The 19,276-nt window shown below is 31.7% G+C and overlaps 1 protein-coding gene across 1 annotated transcript; it reads right to left on the reverse strand.

Annotated features, from left to right (window-relative positions):
- Nucleotides 1–4,348: 4,348 nt before the first annotated feature.
- Nucleotides 4,349–16,235, reverse strand: LOC123718457 (autophagy-related protein 9A). The gene is made up of 15 exons (XM_045674964.1): nt 15,770–16,235; nt 15,411–15,681; nt 14,791–14,911; nt 14,518–14,642; nt 13,592–13,719; nt 13,160–13,344; nt 12,903–13,081; nt 11,950–12,081; nt 11,615–11,789; nt 10,133–10,279; nt 9,365–9,428; nt 8,714–8,880; nt 8,008–8,118; nt 6,840–7,031; nt 4,349–6,455 (listed from the first exon to the last, which is right to left on the reverse strand). The coding sequence occupies exons 1-15, from the start codon at nt 15,936–15,938 to the stop codon at nt 6,363–6,365; spliced, it is 2,259 nt and encodes a 752-aa protein (XP_045530920.1). The 5' UTR covers nt 15,939–16,235; the 3' UTR covers nt 4,349–6,362.
- Nucleotides 16,236–19,276: the final 3,041 nt, after the last annotated feature.

Raw genomic sequence — 19,276 nt, forward strand, 5'->3', positions numbered from 1 at the left:
TCACCAATAACAACGCATGATATCAAATTGACATTTAATATGTTCTAGCTTGTCCATGGCCTACTGCACCACTTGTGACTAACTGACTTTGACCCATAGAGATGCTATTTTGGATCATCTTACAGCTAGAACTTGGTTATCATTACATATGACTACCACAGCAAAAATGCCTTGAAGCCTCGAGGGAATATTCATAAATCAGAATTAAGCCTAAGGTTGAACTCTCCCATACTTCTAAAAACCCAATAAAAATGACAAAGTAGAGAATTAGGTTAGCTAAGTTGGTCTCATAATCTTAATAATAGCTAAAATACCAGTTGAACAGTATACAAAGGACTTCAACGCGCTTCCTTAGGCGTTAATAGAAAATAGTACGGAAAATTATTCATATTCCTCAAATTTATACTTGTTTTATAAGCAACTAATTATAATATGTTCTATATTCATAAGATTATTTAATTAAAGAAGTATTTGTATAATTGTTTAGAATTAAAACTATAGTAAATATTTTGACAAATGTTAGGTTTCAATAGGAGATCTCTCGGTATAAGACTATCGACTATACGTAAGTTAATTTACAATATAGAAACATTATATATACGCTTTGCATGAAAACACTTTTAAAAATACCTAAATTAAAATGTATTATAAGTTTATGTTCTCAACCTGTCAGAGCTTTCTGTCAAATCTTCGTTCTGCATAAGGTATTGGGATTCGCCCATTTTGTATACCTGACATTGTATTACGTATATCTCGCCTTTAATTTTTCTTACGAATTTCAATATACAAGCACAATCTCACAATCGAAAACCTTGTACATCAACTATGAGTAATATAAAATCCCCAAATTAGCTGTATCAGCAATTTACAAGAACTGTAATCAGAATAAAAAACCGACATGAAAGAATATTATTTTCGTATATCTCTACCTCAGCCTTAGCCTATACTTTAGCTCCCTTCGTGTTAGTAAACATTTTGCAAAAATATAGACGTCCCGATGGGCGGGCAGCACTTATTTAAAGATTTACAAATGTTAAGAGATCGGTTGGTTGAAAATTTAAAGTAACACAACAGGATATGAAAAGGAATGTTTTTGTTTTTGTTTGTGCATTAATTTATATTTCTCTTTTGCCATTGATAAATTTTATGAAGTAGATCTATCAGTGATCACTACTCTTCTAAAATGATCATAATAAAAGTTTGAATTACTAGGTGTTTGTCATAAGCAATATTCATAAAAACCAACATACACGTTAATAAATTAGTCTTATAATATGTTAACATCAAGGACGTACCACTCGGTGTCGAGACATGCAGCTTTGATCGTCTTCTCTCTGGTATTTGAATACTCATTATTCAGTCGACTCATACGTGACACAGAAACTTGTTATTTTATCGTTTTATGAAATGAAATTTATTAGTATCCTTAAACGTTGTCTAACAAATAACTGGGATGGAATTCAAGTTAATTTTCACCAATAGTGGTACTATTCTGGTGAAATTTAATATATATTTTAACATCTATTAACAACAAATTTGTGTAGTTAGTTTGTGGGACTGCGTCATGAGGTCTCGGTTCCTAACTCTCGTATTGAAATACGCCATTGTATAGGTGATGTTTAATTACACTTCGGATGAGCGAGTGATACTGCGGTTGCGTTGGACATCCATCACATCATGTCAGTATGAGAGTTATGGTATAGAAAGTGGTTATGGATCTACGTATGCCAGTAACTCCTGCGTAAATGGTCAGTTTCAATAGTTAAAACGTCGGGGCTCGAAAAGCAGTATAATATTTGAACACCATTTCCGTCCTCATTTTTATTTAGTATCGCGGCGTATAAATACTTGCTTCCGATTGGTATAAAAAATGGGCGGCAGTGGCCTGGACTGGTTGGGCAAAGGGAGATAGGAAAGGACTTCGTAGAGGAACAAACTGACATGCAAATAGTTGCGTAATTTTATTACGGTTAATATCCATCTAAATAATTACTTCAACTGATTCAAACTTAGTTAAATTTAAACCTACATTTACGACATTTTTATTCACGCATCATGCATATTTTTTTTACACATTTCGCAACTTCTATAATCTAAATACATAAATAAAACAACAGGTGTTAATTATATTTTATTATGTCATACTATAATAAAAAGCTTAATTATTGCTATTTTTGTTAAAATATTAAAAACTCTAATCCCGTATCAAAATAATATGAAAATTACCATAACAATTAAGAATCAAAATTGGTTTTATTTATAGTAATCACAATATTCTTTTATTATTATTGACTAATCATACACGAAATACAGATTACAATTCAGGTTAGACATCATTATAATTAACTACAAAAATTCTAATGATAATATATCACAATACACTTAACAAGCTTAAACTAAATTGAACTAAATATTTACACATTTTGGCTAAATTTGAGTCAGAAATTTGCATCGCCTAATTCTACGTGTAAACGAAAATATTAAATCACTTAACCCGCATGTTGTTACAACCATCGTTTAAACGAAATGTTTCTTCATATTACAGAAAATATTGCTAAGATTAAAATTCCCATACCAGAAATAAGTAGCGAATATTCAGTATAAATGTCAAATGTACCGAAATATACAGATGTATTTAAAAAGCCATTGTTTTGACGATAGATACGAATTATATCTTTTACTCTTTCTTTCCTTTTTTATTTCTTTGCCCTGAACTCAATTGATTCGGTCAGTGGTTAAGGGAGGGTTCAAGTATTACGTAACGAATTTTGAGGGGGGGGGGGGGTCCTCTTGTAAAACGTTACGATGCAGGGCGGGGATTGAATTACGCGTTATTGATAATATTATTTTCGACTTTCCAGTACTCTACACCCCATTGGTTTTAGGTATGAAGTCACTGGAGTTGGTCACGAAACGTTTTACTATTAGAAGCAGAAACGTTACGGCGCGTTTCATGGGGAGGGGGATTTCAAGAATCTCCAAAAATTGCGTAACGTAATACTTGAACACTCCCTAACACGATTGCATTTAAAAATATCAGTGTTAGGTTTCATGGCAATATTTCCGCCACTATAATCCCGGTATGTTTATACGTAAAACAAGCCGAAATTATTGCAATTATTATGCATATAGTATTATAATAAAGTATTTTGCATAATGCTTCTCATATTTTTTGCCATACTAGTTAGTTTTTCTCAATAATAACGAATTACCTACGGCGAGGTTGTGAGTAGCTAACCTGACCTCTTCATAATGCTTCTAAATCACCGGTTTATATTTATTGAATGTTATATAGACTAGTATAACTGAACATTGTATATCTAAAAATATATTATTTCTACGTGTTATTTATCGGTATCTTAATTTCTCTCTAGTTGTTGATATTATGTTACAAAGATGCAAATTTAAAAAGACTAATATAGAAGAAATTCCTTAAAATCTACAACAGACTGCTATTCGTATGTGTAACCTTAAATATTATTTTCTTATTGGTTATTATTTAAAGTCTTTTTTAAATAACATGGATATTAATTGTCCTTTAACTAGTGTTAGTGTTAACTACTAAAAGTTTGCAAGTCAAGGTTCGAATTAAAATCCATATTATTTTATTACTTTTATGCCAAAAATTTAGTTTTTTACCAAACTTTGTGTGTATTATAAAAATTTTAATCAATTCCTGTGCTGCGTAACCTACTATTACAAACATATCACTACAAAATACGACATATTCCGATGAAAACTATTTTACTATATCAATATCTTATCGACCTACGTTAAGTATAAATATATATCCCAGCTACAACATATGAGACTCTAAATACCAATGGTGTGCATAATTTTAAATTCAACTATCTTTTGTCCCAGTATCCCAAAACATCGTTCTTTCACTTACAACACATAGGAACAAATTTCCAGTTAACTCAGACGAAATTTTTAGTTTTCAGTTTAGGTAGTCTATATGACAGACGTCATATGTTACCGTTTTGTTTTTTTTTAACTTTTACTGTAAAGGAGGTGTTCGAATATATTTTTATTTTTATGACATTATTAATTTAATCACCAATACTAAATTTCAGACATTTTAAATAATGCGACAGATTGAAATTTAGGACGAATCTGAACATGAACATAACGTATTTTATATTGTTCCTTCAATGTTGACTATCAACGCTTTCGTGATAGTTTGTGATGCACTCGATACATAATTGTACTTGTTAAACCTGTACGTATTCTACACACGCATTATTTGCGCAAATCTAAATTTTTGACTCTAGCTCCCTGGGTTATTTTGCCCGTTTTTATTGCTCATCAAATATCTAGCTAATTATTTTATTAATTAAACAAGTCAATGATTCAAATATGTATTTTTCAAGGCTTGAGGTTAAAAACATTGTTACCGAAACATGTAAATCAAAAGGATTTTCATTTGATACCCATCCCAATTAGGCGTATAAAAATATTAATAATATATCTTCTAATTTATTAAACACATCAGCTGATCAAGCGCTTTTGAAATCTCACTTGAACTTATGCAAATTTAGCATTTGTCTAAAATGAATCAAAACTTACCGATATTTGCACAAATCACAAACATTTCAGGTACTCATTTGAATTTAAAGAAATTTTCATGATCAAAATTCGGCGAGCTGTTTCAATTTCTCAATTACTATATGAATCTACATTGTACGCCACTTAGACCAGTATTCTAATACGGATCAAGGTAGAAACTAGTATTGTGTAGTCAAAAATATCAAAGATTGCATCAAACCTGATTGCTTCGCGTTCAGAATACGGGAGACTAGAAGTCCCGAAGATTTAAAACATTATCGATGTATCGCAACGTCATGGCGATTATATATATATATCGTGAGTACACATAAAGGCAATTGAAGCACTATATGCAATATGCGTGCCATACTAAAAAAATATAAACTTATCGTTTTCTGTAAAGGCACATCAGTCATATGTACCTTCCGAAACAAGCCTCTAGGCAGTCAAGAAACGCGAGAACAATTAGTGATTCAATATCTCATATATTCTTGTATGTTTGACGTGTAATAAACTACGACTATTCTAAAATCACACATTATATCGATAAAATAAAAAATAGCAAATTTTATATCACTTAGCATAAGGCCGACGAATACATGTCATTAAAGTAATTTCTAATACTATCGTCAAATGACGGTATGCCACATTTACTCAGCCCTGTCGGATAATTGAGCAGGAAAGAGGGTAGGGAAGTGAGCAGGAAAGAGGGTACGGAAGTGAGCAGGAAAGAGGGTACGGAAGTGAGCAGGAAAGAGGGTACGGAAGTGAGCAGGAAAGAGGGTACGGAAGTGAGCAGGAAAGAGGGTACGGAAGTGAGCAGGAAAGAGGGTACGGAAGTGAGCAGGAAAGAGGGCAGCGTGAGTATTTAAACATATCGCTGGCGCTGCCACTAAGAGCTGAATATGACGGCCTAATTGTATATAAGGAAAATATTTCCAGCAGCGGCAGGAGCAGTAGCAAGGGTGTGTATATGTGGCATTAGTACTAACTTTGTACAATAACTGTATTTGACAAAATATTTTATTTACAAAATCACTCACTACGCGTTTTTAGCCTAAATATGTGCGTTTATAAACATGACGCAATGTACCGTTCGACTTATTAATAATTTTGTCGTCAAAAACTTAATCTAAAGTCGTTATAACTTAAAACAATGTCAAAATATAAAATATCATTAATATAATCCCCTCGCGAAGCATTGACATATTTTTTAAATTGTACAAAAATAGATGTCAATGCGTAACCCTGGATTTACGACTGTCTACCAAAACCGTTATCAAATTTTACAATCAAAATACTAAATATGAAAGCCAGTATATATTTAGTCAATTTTGTCAGTTTAAACTATAGTTTCATAAGATTTACGTACCACGAAAACCGACTGAATAAAATGATATCATATTTCTAATGTCTGTTTGTCTAGCAAACCACTAAAGGTGATACAGAGGAAGCCTTGATAATACTTTAGATATGAAAACCGACCGTAAGTGGTTTTGAAACTAATACCGGATGGAAGGACCAAAAGAGATATGTGAAAGTATGAATAATATGTCAATACTAATAAAATAGAAACGCATAAAATGTGGTTTACGTATTATAAATATAAAAAATAATTTATTAATATTAAAAATACTCTATCAAACGTTAAATGATTGTGTGCAGACACACGTTAATTTAGGCATTGCTTTTACAACTGAAACGTAGCATCTATTGAACTATTATTATCGATATTATATTCTGTACCAAGACAGTGCGTGTATACAGGGCTAGACCCAAACAGGTCCTTTATCGCGGGGCGAATTAGACCATCGTTAAGGACGCAGTAGCGGCGTTTGCTCACCGCTTGACCAACGGGATGGTCGTTCGCTGCATTTGTTCGTACAACACGATACGTTGCCACCACCCTGAAATTAAAAAAAAATCCTGAAATAACACCAATAGAACCTTTTTACCTTGAAACATTTCAGCCCAGAGTTCTTTTCGCTTATCAGCAAACAATAATTTCAATAAAAAAGACAAATAAATTACTATAACAGGTCATTAATGAAATATCGACACAGCTCTGCCCTATACCTTATTGGGGACGAGAGTCAATCAAAGAAATCATCTAGAAAGTACATTTTATTTAAAGAAAATAAAAAAAATACATTATAATAAATACGTGTAAATGTATGTTAAAAATTTAATAGCAGTAGAATCTCATTGCAAATTTTGTTGAACATATTCATTCTGGTCTCGGGCTAATTGAAAGAACCCTTTAAAACTACCATTTAAATGTAGAAACTAACCTGTGAGAGATGAAGATCGTAGAGGTGTAGAGTACTGACTGATATATCACGTAATTCATCTGCTGGCATTTCGGTAGTGGGGTCGAGACCTAAAGCGCTGGCACCCAATGCACTGCTGGCTCCAGCCAGACCTTGATCCTTCACTGATTGTCCACTTGGTCCCTCTTCTTCGTCACTCGTTTCATCCATGTCCTTTGATAGAATAAGTAAAGCTATCGTTAGTGTGTGCGAAAAGAGATTGTGGGGTGTGAAGCCGCTGCGCACTTATTTTGCTATGTTGAAGACCTTGCTATCATTACAGTTCATATACGATTAGACGAGACGAGATTTTGATACTTATGAAAATATTAAAAGTATTTATTAGTGAATAAACGAAATAGCGTAGCGCAAGAATTATATTAGTTTGCATAATCGCAACTCCGGTTGTCTTCGCGTAGAGATCTATGATAGTTTGTATCTAACGTGAATAATAGGCATATGTCAGTGTCAATGTCAAGTTTCATGGCTAACATTTCGTTATTCACTTGTGCTTTTAACGTAGTGGTAACATAATTGTTGTATTACAAAATGCTGGTTCTCTAAAATAAATATATTTATCAAATATGGGAAAATTGAGCTTACAAATAGGTTAAAGTATATATTTATAAGTTGCATAATTCTGCAGCGTATCGACGAAAAACCTAAGCTACTTGAAACGGAAATTTGGTTTTACCTGCATATTGTGATATTGCTAAAGTAAGATGTTTAAGTATAAATAAATATCGTAGGTTTCTCGGCAACTATGTCATAACGAGATTCTCCATTGATTTTTTTTTAGATTAAAAAAATATTATAATTTTAATAAGGTACCAACTTGGGGAACAGCCCAAATTTCATCAAAATCAGTTTACTATATCTGATATATCCACCCATCTCTGCAACACAGGTTACCTAGGTAAATGTAGATTTTATTAGTAAATATAAAGTAATTTTATATTTACTAATAAAATCTACATTCATATAACCAACCATATATCGCGGGAAAAATTTGGAAACATTACAAAACCGCTATTTAATAGGTGAATTAAATTTAAAATTAATACAATTTTATAAAAATAATGAAGTGACTCCTGCGATAAAGCTACAAAATTGATTTTTTGTATTAATGAAATAAAATTTAAAAAAATACCGGTAGTCGATATTGAGTTTTCTGCTGCTGATAATAGGAGAGCACTGCAGGTAATGGAGTGTTCACACCGAATATACTTTGTTGAATGTACGATCCCAGCATCGTTTTGTTCTGTGAAGATAAATTAAAATTTAAGATTTGTATGGTAAGAAGAGGCGTGTTGCTTGAGCGTGCTCCTCTTAATCCAGCGTTCGAATAACGGCTGTGCACCAACAGATTTTTCAAGGTGCGCATTTAACATTGTTACTATCAAGGCAAGGATGACGAAACCTTACCAATTATACCGACTAACTAACTAAAAAAATTATAACAGATACGGAAACCTGACTCGCAGACCTAAAAGGTACAAGGACTTGTAAACCTAAGTTATTATTAGAAAAACAAAAACACGTCTCAAATTAATAATCAATTAGGGCTTTTATTAATATTTCCGTAATCTTTCTGAATATAACTCATCCATTTGGATAGCATTATTTAGACATGAAAAGGACGAACTATAATTTACAAGACAATATGGATCTTAACATTGGAGAAGGAACAAGGATATTTTTCAGGCGCGACCTTCTAAAGACTATAAAGACAATTTACACGTCCGACTGATAGATCGTTTACAACAAAAATCAATACAATTTTGACATACAAAAGCATACATTCAAATCTAATACTAAATTCGAATGTATTTAGCAGTGAAGATTGTTTTACATACCAGGCCATTGTTTGCGGGTAAAGCATGGTGCATACTCTGTCGTAGAGATCGTAAAAATTGTCTTTGGGCAGGTTGACTTGGATGCCATCCCGGGTGTCGGCAAGAGAATGCGACCAGAGACAATTCCGTTTTACCGCCTTCACCCTGATTATATTGTGTATTGCCACCTAGAAATATAAAAGAAATTATATTATAAGTTCAACTAACCTAACCTAACCTAAAAAATATAAAAGAAATTATATTATAATAAAAGTTCTGTACCTAATCTGTGGCGCTAATATGCGCTACAAAGTTATACCAGCACCCTAAAGGCGGTGATCAATAACTGTTTAACTATTTCGTATTCCTTAAAGTGTGTTTAGATATAGTTAAACGTTAATTGTCTATTGATTGACCATGCCATGATATAATGATTTACATTTCATGAAAGGATTACTTCACGACATATAATGTTGGTATAATTTGCTATACATATAAGATCTATGTATATAGCATTCATAAAATATTGATCAGTCTAATTGCTGCTCTTCAACCATAGTACTGGTCTGTCCCTTTTTATCGTAGTGAAAGCACAATTTTAAGAAAATGAGACGAAAAGCAAAATATATGGTCAAGTGAAAATTATTTCAGTTTAATTATTGATTGATTCACCTTTTAGTTTATCATACTTCAACGGAGTCTGCCAATCAGGATGTCCATGGCGTCTGATATCCAACTGAAAGGTTTATTTAATATTATACAAACATCTCAACATATATAGCGTATTTACCAAAATACTGGATTCTGCTGTTTGGGTGTGAAATATTGAAGAAACTCACTTTTGTAAACGGAAAAGCGCTAGCCGATACAATATCATCAAAATATTAACGAAATATACTAACCACATTATTAAATCAATAAATATTAAAGAAATTTAGGCTAGTGTTTGTGAAACAGTGTAATTACTAACATTCAATTATAATTCAACCATACTTGTGTTATCTTAAAATTACCATACAAAATCATTCACACAACTTTGTAACACTTTTAATTATAATATTTAATACAATAACAGTTTAAAAACTTCTATAATATTTATGAGTCAGGATTTCGAGAGATTTTATAACTATCTTCGTGGAAATATATGGCGTTAATATGACACCAATGTAATTCACTGTAAATATAATATCGAATAGCTGTTATTTAAATGGAATGTGGTAAGACTCCCACTGACCACGATTTCTGAAAAGCACTTTACCTCTAATTATGTAAAAATAATTACTATCACTACTCTGCTGGCTCTGCGACCCACAAAGTGTCTTGGAAAGAGAAACTTCCAGGGCTTCCTGACCTGTACTTTTTATTATTTTAAAAATTTGTCGATCATAGTATGAATCGCGGTACGGTACGGGAGTAGTATTAGGTTTTGATATATATTACCTGAGCAAATGAGCAAACGTCTCCGATTCCAAGGACGCTGACAGTGAAGTTCCTATAAAAGTCCACTATATCCAGTGCACGTGCGCGCAGTGATAATAGAACAAGTGGACAAAGTAGAGGGCTAAGCAACTCGAACAGAATGTACACCTGGAAAATAAATGAGTAAAAAAGACAATTCCTAACTAAAAAAAACTTTGATGTCGTTTACGTCGAACAGAACTCTTAAAGAAATGTATACTGTTTATTGTTAAGAAATTTATTTATTGTATAAGTGTTCTTAATATAGAGGAAGTTGATGTGGTGGAAACACAAACTGTGCACAGTTTTTCTATCCACCAGGACGTCGAACATAATTAAATCATTAACACACATATATATATACTAAGGCCAGTGACATATAAACTGTAAATTTATAACAATCAAACCATTTAAACGACTTAAAATTGCACGTAAAACGTCATAAACAAATCTAAACACTGACGCGCCATAGAAAGCCGACGCAAGAAACCTGTTCTTGTCGAGAATTCTCATTCACATACAGGATGAGTTCCTATATTCGAATACGTTTTAATGACGTATATAGCATAATTTATAATTGTTTGACTTATGTAGTATTTTTTTAATTTAAATTTAATATTGTTTCTTGTTATATTAGTAAGAAGTGTAGCTGGTATCGAGTTTATTAAATTTGAAATCGAGTTTGTAAAATAAAAGGCTTTATTTTATGTTCTATATAAAAAATATTGACCGTTATTAGAGAGATGTCTTATCAACGGTATACGATGTCTGTCAATTTCATTTGTTTATTATAGATAATTAACATTCTAATTATAATAAAATTTAGATAAAACACAATTACTAACACTTTTATCGAGATGAAAAAAAACATACATTCATAATTTTTATTGATTATCATTTTATACTATATTATCTTAACCAGGACATAATATGTTCAAAAACCTATATTATCTACGGATTTTTAAAAGCCAGCGTTTCATATATGTTATCCCCTGAATTTTGCCGGAGCATGGTGTTTAGACTAAGGAATCATTCTCTATGAGCATTTTTTTTAATATTTAGCTATTGCCGCTGCACTAAGTATCTTCTGCTACACTTGCTGCAATATTATAGCAAGTGAGTATTCAGAACCAGCTCTACTCTTTTACCGAACGGCTCGCAACCATAGCAATGGCAGCATGACCAGTGACAGCGAAAATGACCTATCAACGTACTCACTGTCCTCTGCCCTGCTCGCTTCCTTATCCGATTTTTTTAATGTTATAAAAATAAAAATAAATCAGTGGCGTAACCTTTTTAGGTCCGGGCCTCAGATTTCTGTATATGTCCCATGATTAATGTCAATCAAATAGGCAGGAAGATGATCAGCCTCCTGAACCTGACACACTCAACATTTTGAGCCTAAGGCAATCCTCACGATGTTTTCCTTCATCGATCTAGAAATGCAGTTTATTAAGAACTCACCGCTCGGAACTGAAACAGTTGTTGGAAGTGAGCAGCCACGTCTTTCGTATGGGCGCGACCCCTCCAAGCGGCTGGCAGATAGTGTACATATCCTAACACTTGTACAAATAATTCTTCACCACGGGTTGGCCCCGTGCACCCACCATCAAGATGTTCCTCGAGTCCTATTAAAGCTCTGAGAAAATATCCGGTTCCATTAAACAAACTTATTAAAGAAAACAATGTCATTTGCTATGAGACCTATTAAAAATTCACTCAAACGTGATTTAGATTTACATTTAAGTTGTTTTTTCGTCTAGAACTCGCGCCTGTGATTATGAATCGCAATAACTTACCTAGCTCCAGCTAGAACACAGCCGAGGATAGTGATTATTGTTAGGACATGTTCAACGGTCAATACATCTTCGTCGTACACTGAAAGGGCAACCAAAACTCCGAGAATACTCGCCGATACGAACACAATATTCCTAAAAGCAATTTTATTGAAATAATGTAAATGCTATATTTTAACACTCTTATTAATAAAAAAATTATAAATAATATATGCCTGGAATACATTTTTATTTTGTTTAATTTCTCAACTACAACCAAATATACTAGTCAAATACTTTGGACTGTATATTTAATAATTTCCAAATTATTAGACTAAAATAAAACAAGAAATAAAAAAACGTCTAATTGAGTTTTTTTTAAATATTGTACATATATTAAGAGTTATAGCATTTTTACCACATTTTGCAATAAAATGAATGAGAAGTCATTTGTAAATAGTTGATATGTCGCAACCATTATTGCGATACATTGGATAAGGTTTTGAAACTCAATTTTGCTCTTCACTACGCTGTTTATGTTTTTTTATAAGAATTAACACTAAAATTTAAATTGTTATTATTTTAAAGAATTAATTTGTCAAAAATATTGTGTTGGCCTGATTGTAATTTATATAAAGTAGCTCTCTAAAGTAGTCTTACAAAGTAACAGTTAACATTGACACATACAGAGATTGTAGTGGCTTCATTTTTAAGTAAAACAATAAATGTTTTCGGTAAGTAGATAGCAGAAGAAACAAGAAAACAGCATAACATTTATTAAAATCTTGGCAACGCACTTCTGGCATTGTGAATGTCCGCTGTAATCACTATGTAAGCCCTTCGGCCGATTGCCCTCTGTTCTAGCCATTTATGCCAAGCTAGGCTTACCAAAACAGCCCGAGCTAAACTGTCAAGGCCCTTAAGGCTATCAGCGAAATTCCATTCATAAAAAAGGAATAATAAAAATTGACGCTCACCTCGCAATAACAGTCGTGATAGGCGAACTAAAACTCGCTAAATATTTCAGCGCAGGTTTGTGAGCGCGATTTAGTCGATCCCTCAACTCGTGTTCGAGCTCATTAAAATGCCTCAGAGTTATTCGAGCGTAAAGCGACCAAGTCCGTAGGCCAAGTGACCCTGGCGATCTCTTTATTAACTGAAATTTTAATTCCAAATAAATACACGTACAAATTTTCTATTAAAAATATTGTCAATTTAATGGCGTGATATATACCTCAGCATAATTGAAGAAAAAATACAATATTTGCCATGCTAATATCAGAGGTGCAAGTATAAAATTAGCTAGAGCCAAAAGTAGTATTTGTCGTTCGAGTTGTCGAGCTAAAACCATTCTTTTTGTTGGGTCTTTGTAATTTGAACGAAGCTGCCAGCAGTTTTCCCAAGGGCTCCATGGACTAGCTAAAAATGAAATATTGTTAATATATATTAAAAATATGGAGATATAATAAGGACTTATGTATGTTTTTATAATAAGTATTTTTTCTTTAGCTAGCTTACATTAATCACAACGTAGAGAAAAAATTATACTTATAGTTCTGATATGACACTATAAACAGAAACTGGTATTTTTTTAATAAAAAAGCTTAGTGGACTAATAAAATTTAGTTAAACATTCTTAAACATAATAGTAAAATTGAACACATACAAAATAAGAGAAACTCCAAATTCCACTTTAGACCTTTCGATAAATAGTGAAAATCCCCAATGCAAGGCACATGTATTTGCAGCGGTAATAGATTCTTATTAACCATTGCCACCATGTAGTTATTAAACCTGCAATATTTTTTTAATACATACACAACAAATTCAATTAATGTAACAAAGAAATAAACATGGTATTTAACAATAAGTATAGAGGTATACTTAATAATTGATTTGAATAATTAAATTGCCACATGTCATTGAATAGATTACAACTTTATATTATTTCAGCTTTTCTTATATTATGGTAACTATTGGATGTTGGCAATTAAATTTCATCATTGACACTAACATTAATGTATTATTTTTATTAATATAAAATAAAATAATGATTATTGAATTATTCTATATTAAAAAGGAAGTACTTCTTATCACTGTAATAATGTAACAAATAAATAATTAATTTATAGAAATTTACACTCTAATGAAAGATAGATCCTAGAACAGAACTTACACACAACATAGAGTTTCAATATTGTAAGTAAATACATTATAAATAATTTTACTACACACTTTAAATTTACATGAACATAACATTTATATTATTGTCAATAATGTCTGGTTGAAAGTTAATATGAACTGTAAACTGAACTATGCATTATACAAACAGCATGCATATGGCCCCATGAGCAAATCCAAATTGAAAATAAGTAATATAATTGTGTAAAAGTAACAAGGGAAGACCAAGAGAGCAAAAGGGTAACAGAAAATATTGGATAACAAGGGCAAAAAATAAAATAGACCACATCTTAGATTAATAAAATAGTATATATATTTCTTTTTGTATAATATATGTCAATAAGATGTGGATAAATAAAGACTTAATATATTAATATTAGTATCATACATTAGTATGTGTTTATATTTCACCTGAGTATTCTGTGATAAATGTCTAGTTCGTTGATTTCCTGTTTCTGAACACACATATGATGTTCTGGTTGGGCCTCCCTCACTCTATCCTGTATTGTTGTCCAATTAACCCATCCCAAGTCACTCTACAACCATTATTTTTGTTAAATAAGTATGTTTACATACAAGTATGTTTACATGTTTACATACTTATTTTACATACAGTGATTTACAATCCAAACAATTTAGTTACACTATGGGAAATTCTAAAAAATATTAATAATAATTCCTTACCTCTTTTATTCTTAATGCATTATTATAAAATAGTTTGGTATCATAGGCATAATATAAATGATATATTGATATTATTAGCCTCATAAGCCATATAATTAAACACAATACTATGAGGCACCACCTGCAAATGTAATGCAAATTTAAAATTCTGTGAAGTATCACCAACTTTAATCCTAAAGACCTATTGAATGTGTAAGTCAAAGAAACCATTTTTATGGCTCTGACATTTAAGGGTTTGCTTTATTTATTACTTTACTTAAATTTTTACTAATTAATAAGACAATACTGGTCTTAAAATGGTTATTATAATATAATACATGCTGAGTAGTTTCTACTATAACAATAGAAAGTAATGATATAAGAGTATAATGCCTTTATTATTATATGTTAAGATGGTCAACTAATTTAATGGCTCAGTAGTCAAGAAATTGTTTTATTTAACAACTTCAACTAAGAGCTCCTAAAAATACAAAATGCTGATCAAGATGGAAGCCATATATAATTTATTGATATATAACTGCATAGGACATGCCTATTGACGGCATAACTCTAAGATTCTATCATGGACTATGTTAAAGTTATTTCTTTTGCTAAAAAACTTAATATTAATTGAATCTTACCATTGCCATGAAATACTAGCACGACATTCTGTTGTTGGTAGTATAACATCACTTAAGCTAAGTTTATCACTTCTAGTTATATTTGGGTCATTTCTAAATAGTTTCTGATAATTAACACAATGCACTAAGAATGTGGAAAACCAGACAATGAATACAAATTGTAACAAATAAAATATATCAGCCATAATCATAGGATAAAATCCCCCTCTAACATAGTATCTATACATTCTTGTAAAAAAAGAATCTAGATCTTGAATATGTGTCCATCCTCCTGAAAAATAAGTTTAATATTTAAAAAAATATATGCAAACTTAATGAAAAATACCATGATGTGGTAAATTAAGGAGAAACAAACTTACCCTTTGTTTGCGGTACTTTGTGAATGATAACATTGGTAGAGTCGTCTTGTTCGTGATCTAGGGATATCACAGTTTGCGAACCAGCTGCATTTTCAGCAGATATCGCTAGTGGTGGTACTAATTCATTGTTTAATGCACTATACGTAATATCGCGTCTAAAATGAGCCATCTTCTTTTGAATTTTGACTCTACATTAACTGTAAATATTTCTACGACTTATTTTTATACAATGAGCCCTCTCTTTAAGCATTCTTGACTTTGGCCCAGAAAACTATTATGTCTTTCATGGTCTTACGTAGTTTTAAATACAAAGGAATTTGCTAAATAAATTTAAAATTTTGTACCTCTTTATATTAAATTAGGTTTTAACATGTAATAAGAATCTTACTGAGTTACACTAAATTTTAGCTTACATTAAAAATAATAAGAGCAATGTCTAAAATTATTGAAGAAACCAAATTTATTATGACGAAAAATACCACAAAATTAATAAATAAACCACAGGCACAAGACATTGACAATTAACGGTAACTGTATACAGCATAGACTAGAGAATACGAACCTATCTGCAATGGAATCATTGTCTGTGGCATAATTTTTTGCTAATCATGTAATTATTTTTTACATTTATATCTGAACAGCACACACCTAAAAATTTGAGAATAAAAGAGCACCTCTACAAAGATTACAATGATAGGGATTGTAATATTAGAATATGTTGGTTAAGTTTAATTAAATAAATATTGAGTCGCTAAGAATACAAAACCTTTAATAATGAATTGAAAGGTTCTAAATAAACAAAATAATATGTACCATGCACATTTAAGTACATAGGCTATACGGCCTATTTAGTAATAAGAATTATGGTGTTAATTTGTATTTAGAAAATATTGGAAGAGAGAGAGATAAAAAAGGGAAAGTATTTCCTCAAATTCATGATGTTTACTGTAAGCAAGGAATATTTAACTCCTTAAATTATCTTACTTATTCTCGTATTCTGATAATATTTGCATATTTTTTAATGTATTAACTAAATAGATACATTAATATAGAAAAAGACAACCGTAAAAGTTGGTTTTATTCGGCAATTACATTTACATAAACTAAACATTTACAGCAATTAGGCAAAGAATGGACGAATGAACACCTGGAAAGCTATGTATTTGGACCCTAGATCTGGTAATGTTCTTACATAGGTTCAGTGGCGTAGCTAGGTACCCATGGGCCCTGGGGCAAACTAAAAAATGGGGCCCCACTGCTATGTAATCTAATTTGGTTTTATCAAATTAAAATATAAAATATACAAAAACTTTAAAAATGCTAAGCTACTTTAGCTCTTTTTAGTGCACTGCATGGCAGGTAGTAAAAATATTAAACAGAAACCACATAAATTACAATTAATACTTGGTGTAGGTTTGGCTAATAAAACAAAATAGAGTAGATTCGAGGGTTTATTATATAAAGATCGGTCCTACCAACTGACTAATTAACAATTATATTAACAATTTTCCTAGCTTTAGTTTTAGTCAGCAAAATTATCAATGACTTCGTTTAAATTGATGCGATTTTGTTTTCATTTGCTATTAGCGATAAATGTCGAGTTTGGCCCATATTATTTCTTAAATATTTTTTTGATTATTCTTTGCTAAATAACCTTTCAACTGCTGCAGTAGTCGCATTCTAGCACTCCATATTTGCTCATTATTTCCCTACATAATTGGTGTAACAGTCCATGCTTGAGTTACTTCAGATAAAACTTGGTGGTGAATATTAATAAATAGTAGTGAAAAAGTGGGGCCTATTATATTTGAATATTTTCTTTGGAATTCTTCACAATTTTGTAATAAAAAATTCGGTTTTAGAAAATCGAATATATGACAGACGGCACGCATACCAATAAAACGTGTATCTAATTGAGATATTGTGTCCAGTATATTATAATCTCAATTTTAATTGTTTTTCTCGGTTTGGATCAGCAGCTAATTCATCTAAATCGATGTTTTCGATTCATCCATATTCTCGAATTCCCGTACACCAAACATTATTCCTTTGTTAAGCAAAAAACTAGCAGGGTTGACAATAGACAGCGTCTAGTATTTTGGAATAACACAACCACAAACGATTAACTGGCCCATTTTTAGAACGTAGTACAATTTTGAAAAACACCTATTGTTCTGGTTGATGTCTGTTGGAAAAGGTCCTGAAGGCTGTAAAGGTCCCATTTCGAGAATTTGACGTTTTTCGCTATCACAATAATTTGTTCGTGAAGATTCCCAAGTCAAGATTTGTCGTACACATGTTCGAAAAATGTCTGTGGTTCCTCCAAACCCTCCGCTCTTATGTGTGTCATGCAAACATCATCCACATTCACATGACCGGCGACGGCTGACTAAAAAACTTGTCAATTTTGGGCAATTATTGCTTACTATCTACTTTTTCTTGGCGTTGTTTGCCTTTAAATCCACCACTGGGATTCTTCTTTTTATTCGTAATTTTAGTTTTCTTTTTTTTTAAACAATACAATATTAGATTGTACTCAAGTAGCTAGGTACCTACTCACTGTTCACTGACGACGTGAAAATTAAAATAAAAGGAAAAAAACACAGTGATACGCTACAAGTGTCGTTAGGGAATCCCCGGAAAAAAAACCGTTAGTGTGATATTTTTTACACTATTTAACGGTGGAGATCATGAACGATCTCCTGCCCGTGGACCTGAATTCATGTACCTATTGCAGCTGGCTAGAATTTTTTCATCATATTTCACGTAATACAATGCTGTATCCGAAATCTATAGATTTGACACGATTTATTGACTTAACGGACATTAATATGAGTGATAAAATCAAATATAATTGAACCACTATATTGACCAGTACAAAAAACTTGATTATCATTAGCTTACTTACTCCTGATACAGCAATTTTTTAACCGCTCTCGAAAAAAACATCGTAACTCGAATTCTCAATAAAACGCACATCGATAAATATTAAAAGGCACATATCCTTCAAATTGACAACACTACCAAACTACTGAAATAATTTAGGGGAATTCCCTAGGCATATCTTTTGAATTTCTCTTAACTGAGTCGTCATGATTAAAGTTTTTTTTTAATGTGAGAAATTTACAAAAGTTCAGTTCAATCAAGATTTTAGGTAAAGATTCGAGGGCCCCGGAGCAATGCCCCACTTAGGTAGCTACGCCACTGCATCAGGATTGAAATACAAGCAATAACAGTGCTATGCCATACGGACCACATACATTAAATTTATTATAATAGTATTCATCGTTCTGGGTTAATATGAGGTTAACATAAAATAAATTAAATCTATGAAAAAAAACATGTATTCGAGATATTATTATATCTTGATTATTGACAATGTTTATGCAATAAAGTAAGTGATAAGATATTCTTGTGTGAGCTTAGTGAAAGATTGTCTAGCCACATTTTTAGCTACCTTATTATTATTTCTAATTTTCATATTTAGCATTGGTTGCTTCAGAAAAT

The sequence above is a fragment of the Pieris brassicae genome, chromosome Z (genome assembly GCF_905147105.1).
Source record: "Pieris brassicae chromosome Z, ilPieBrab1.1, whole genome shotgun sequence".
NCBI lineage: Eukaryota > Metazoa > Arthropoda > Insecta > Lepidoptera > Pieridae > Pieris > Pieris brassicae.

Bases quoted from the DNA above. Each gene is read 5' to 3' on its own strand.
- LOC123718457 (XM_045674964.1), bottom strand. From the start codon at position 15,938: ATGGCTCATTTTAGACGCGATATTACGTATAGTGCATTAAACAATGAA. The intron at 14,912-15,410 runs GTAAGATTCAAT...TTACATTTGCAG, and splicing joins GCTAGTATTTCATGGCAATG to GTGGTGCCTCATAGTATTGT. The intron at 8,881-9,364 runs GTGAATCAATCA...TTATATTTCTAG, and splicing joins GAAGTATGATAAACTAAAAG to GTGGCAATACACAATATAAT.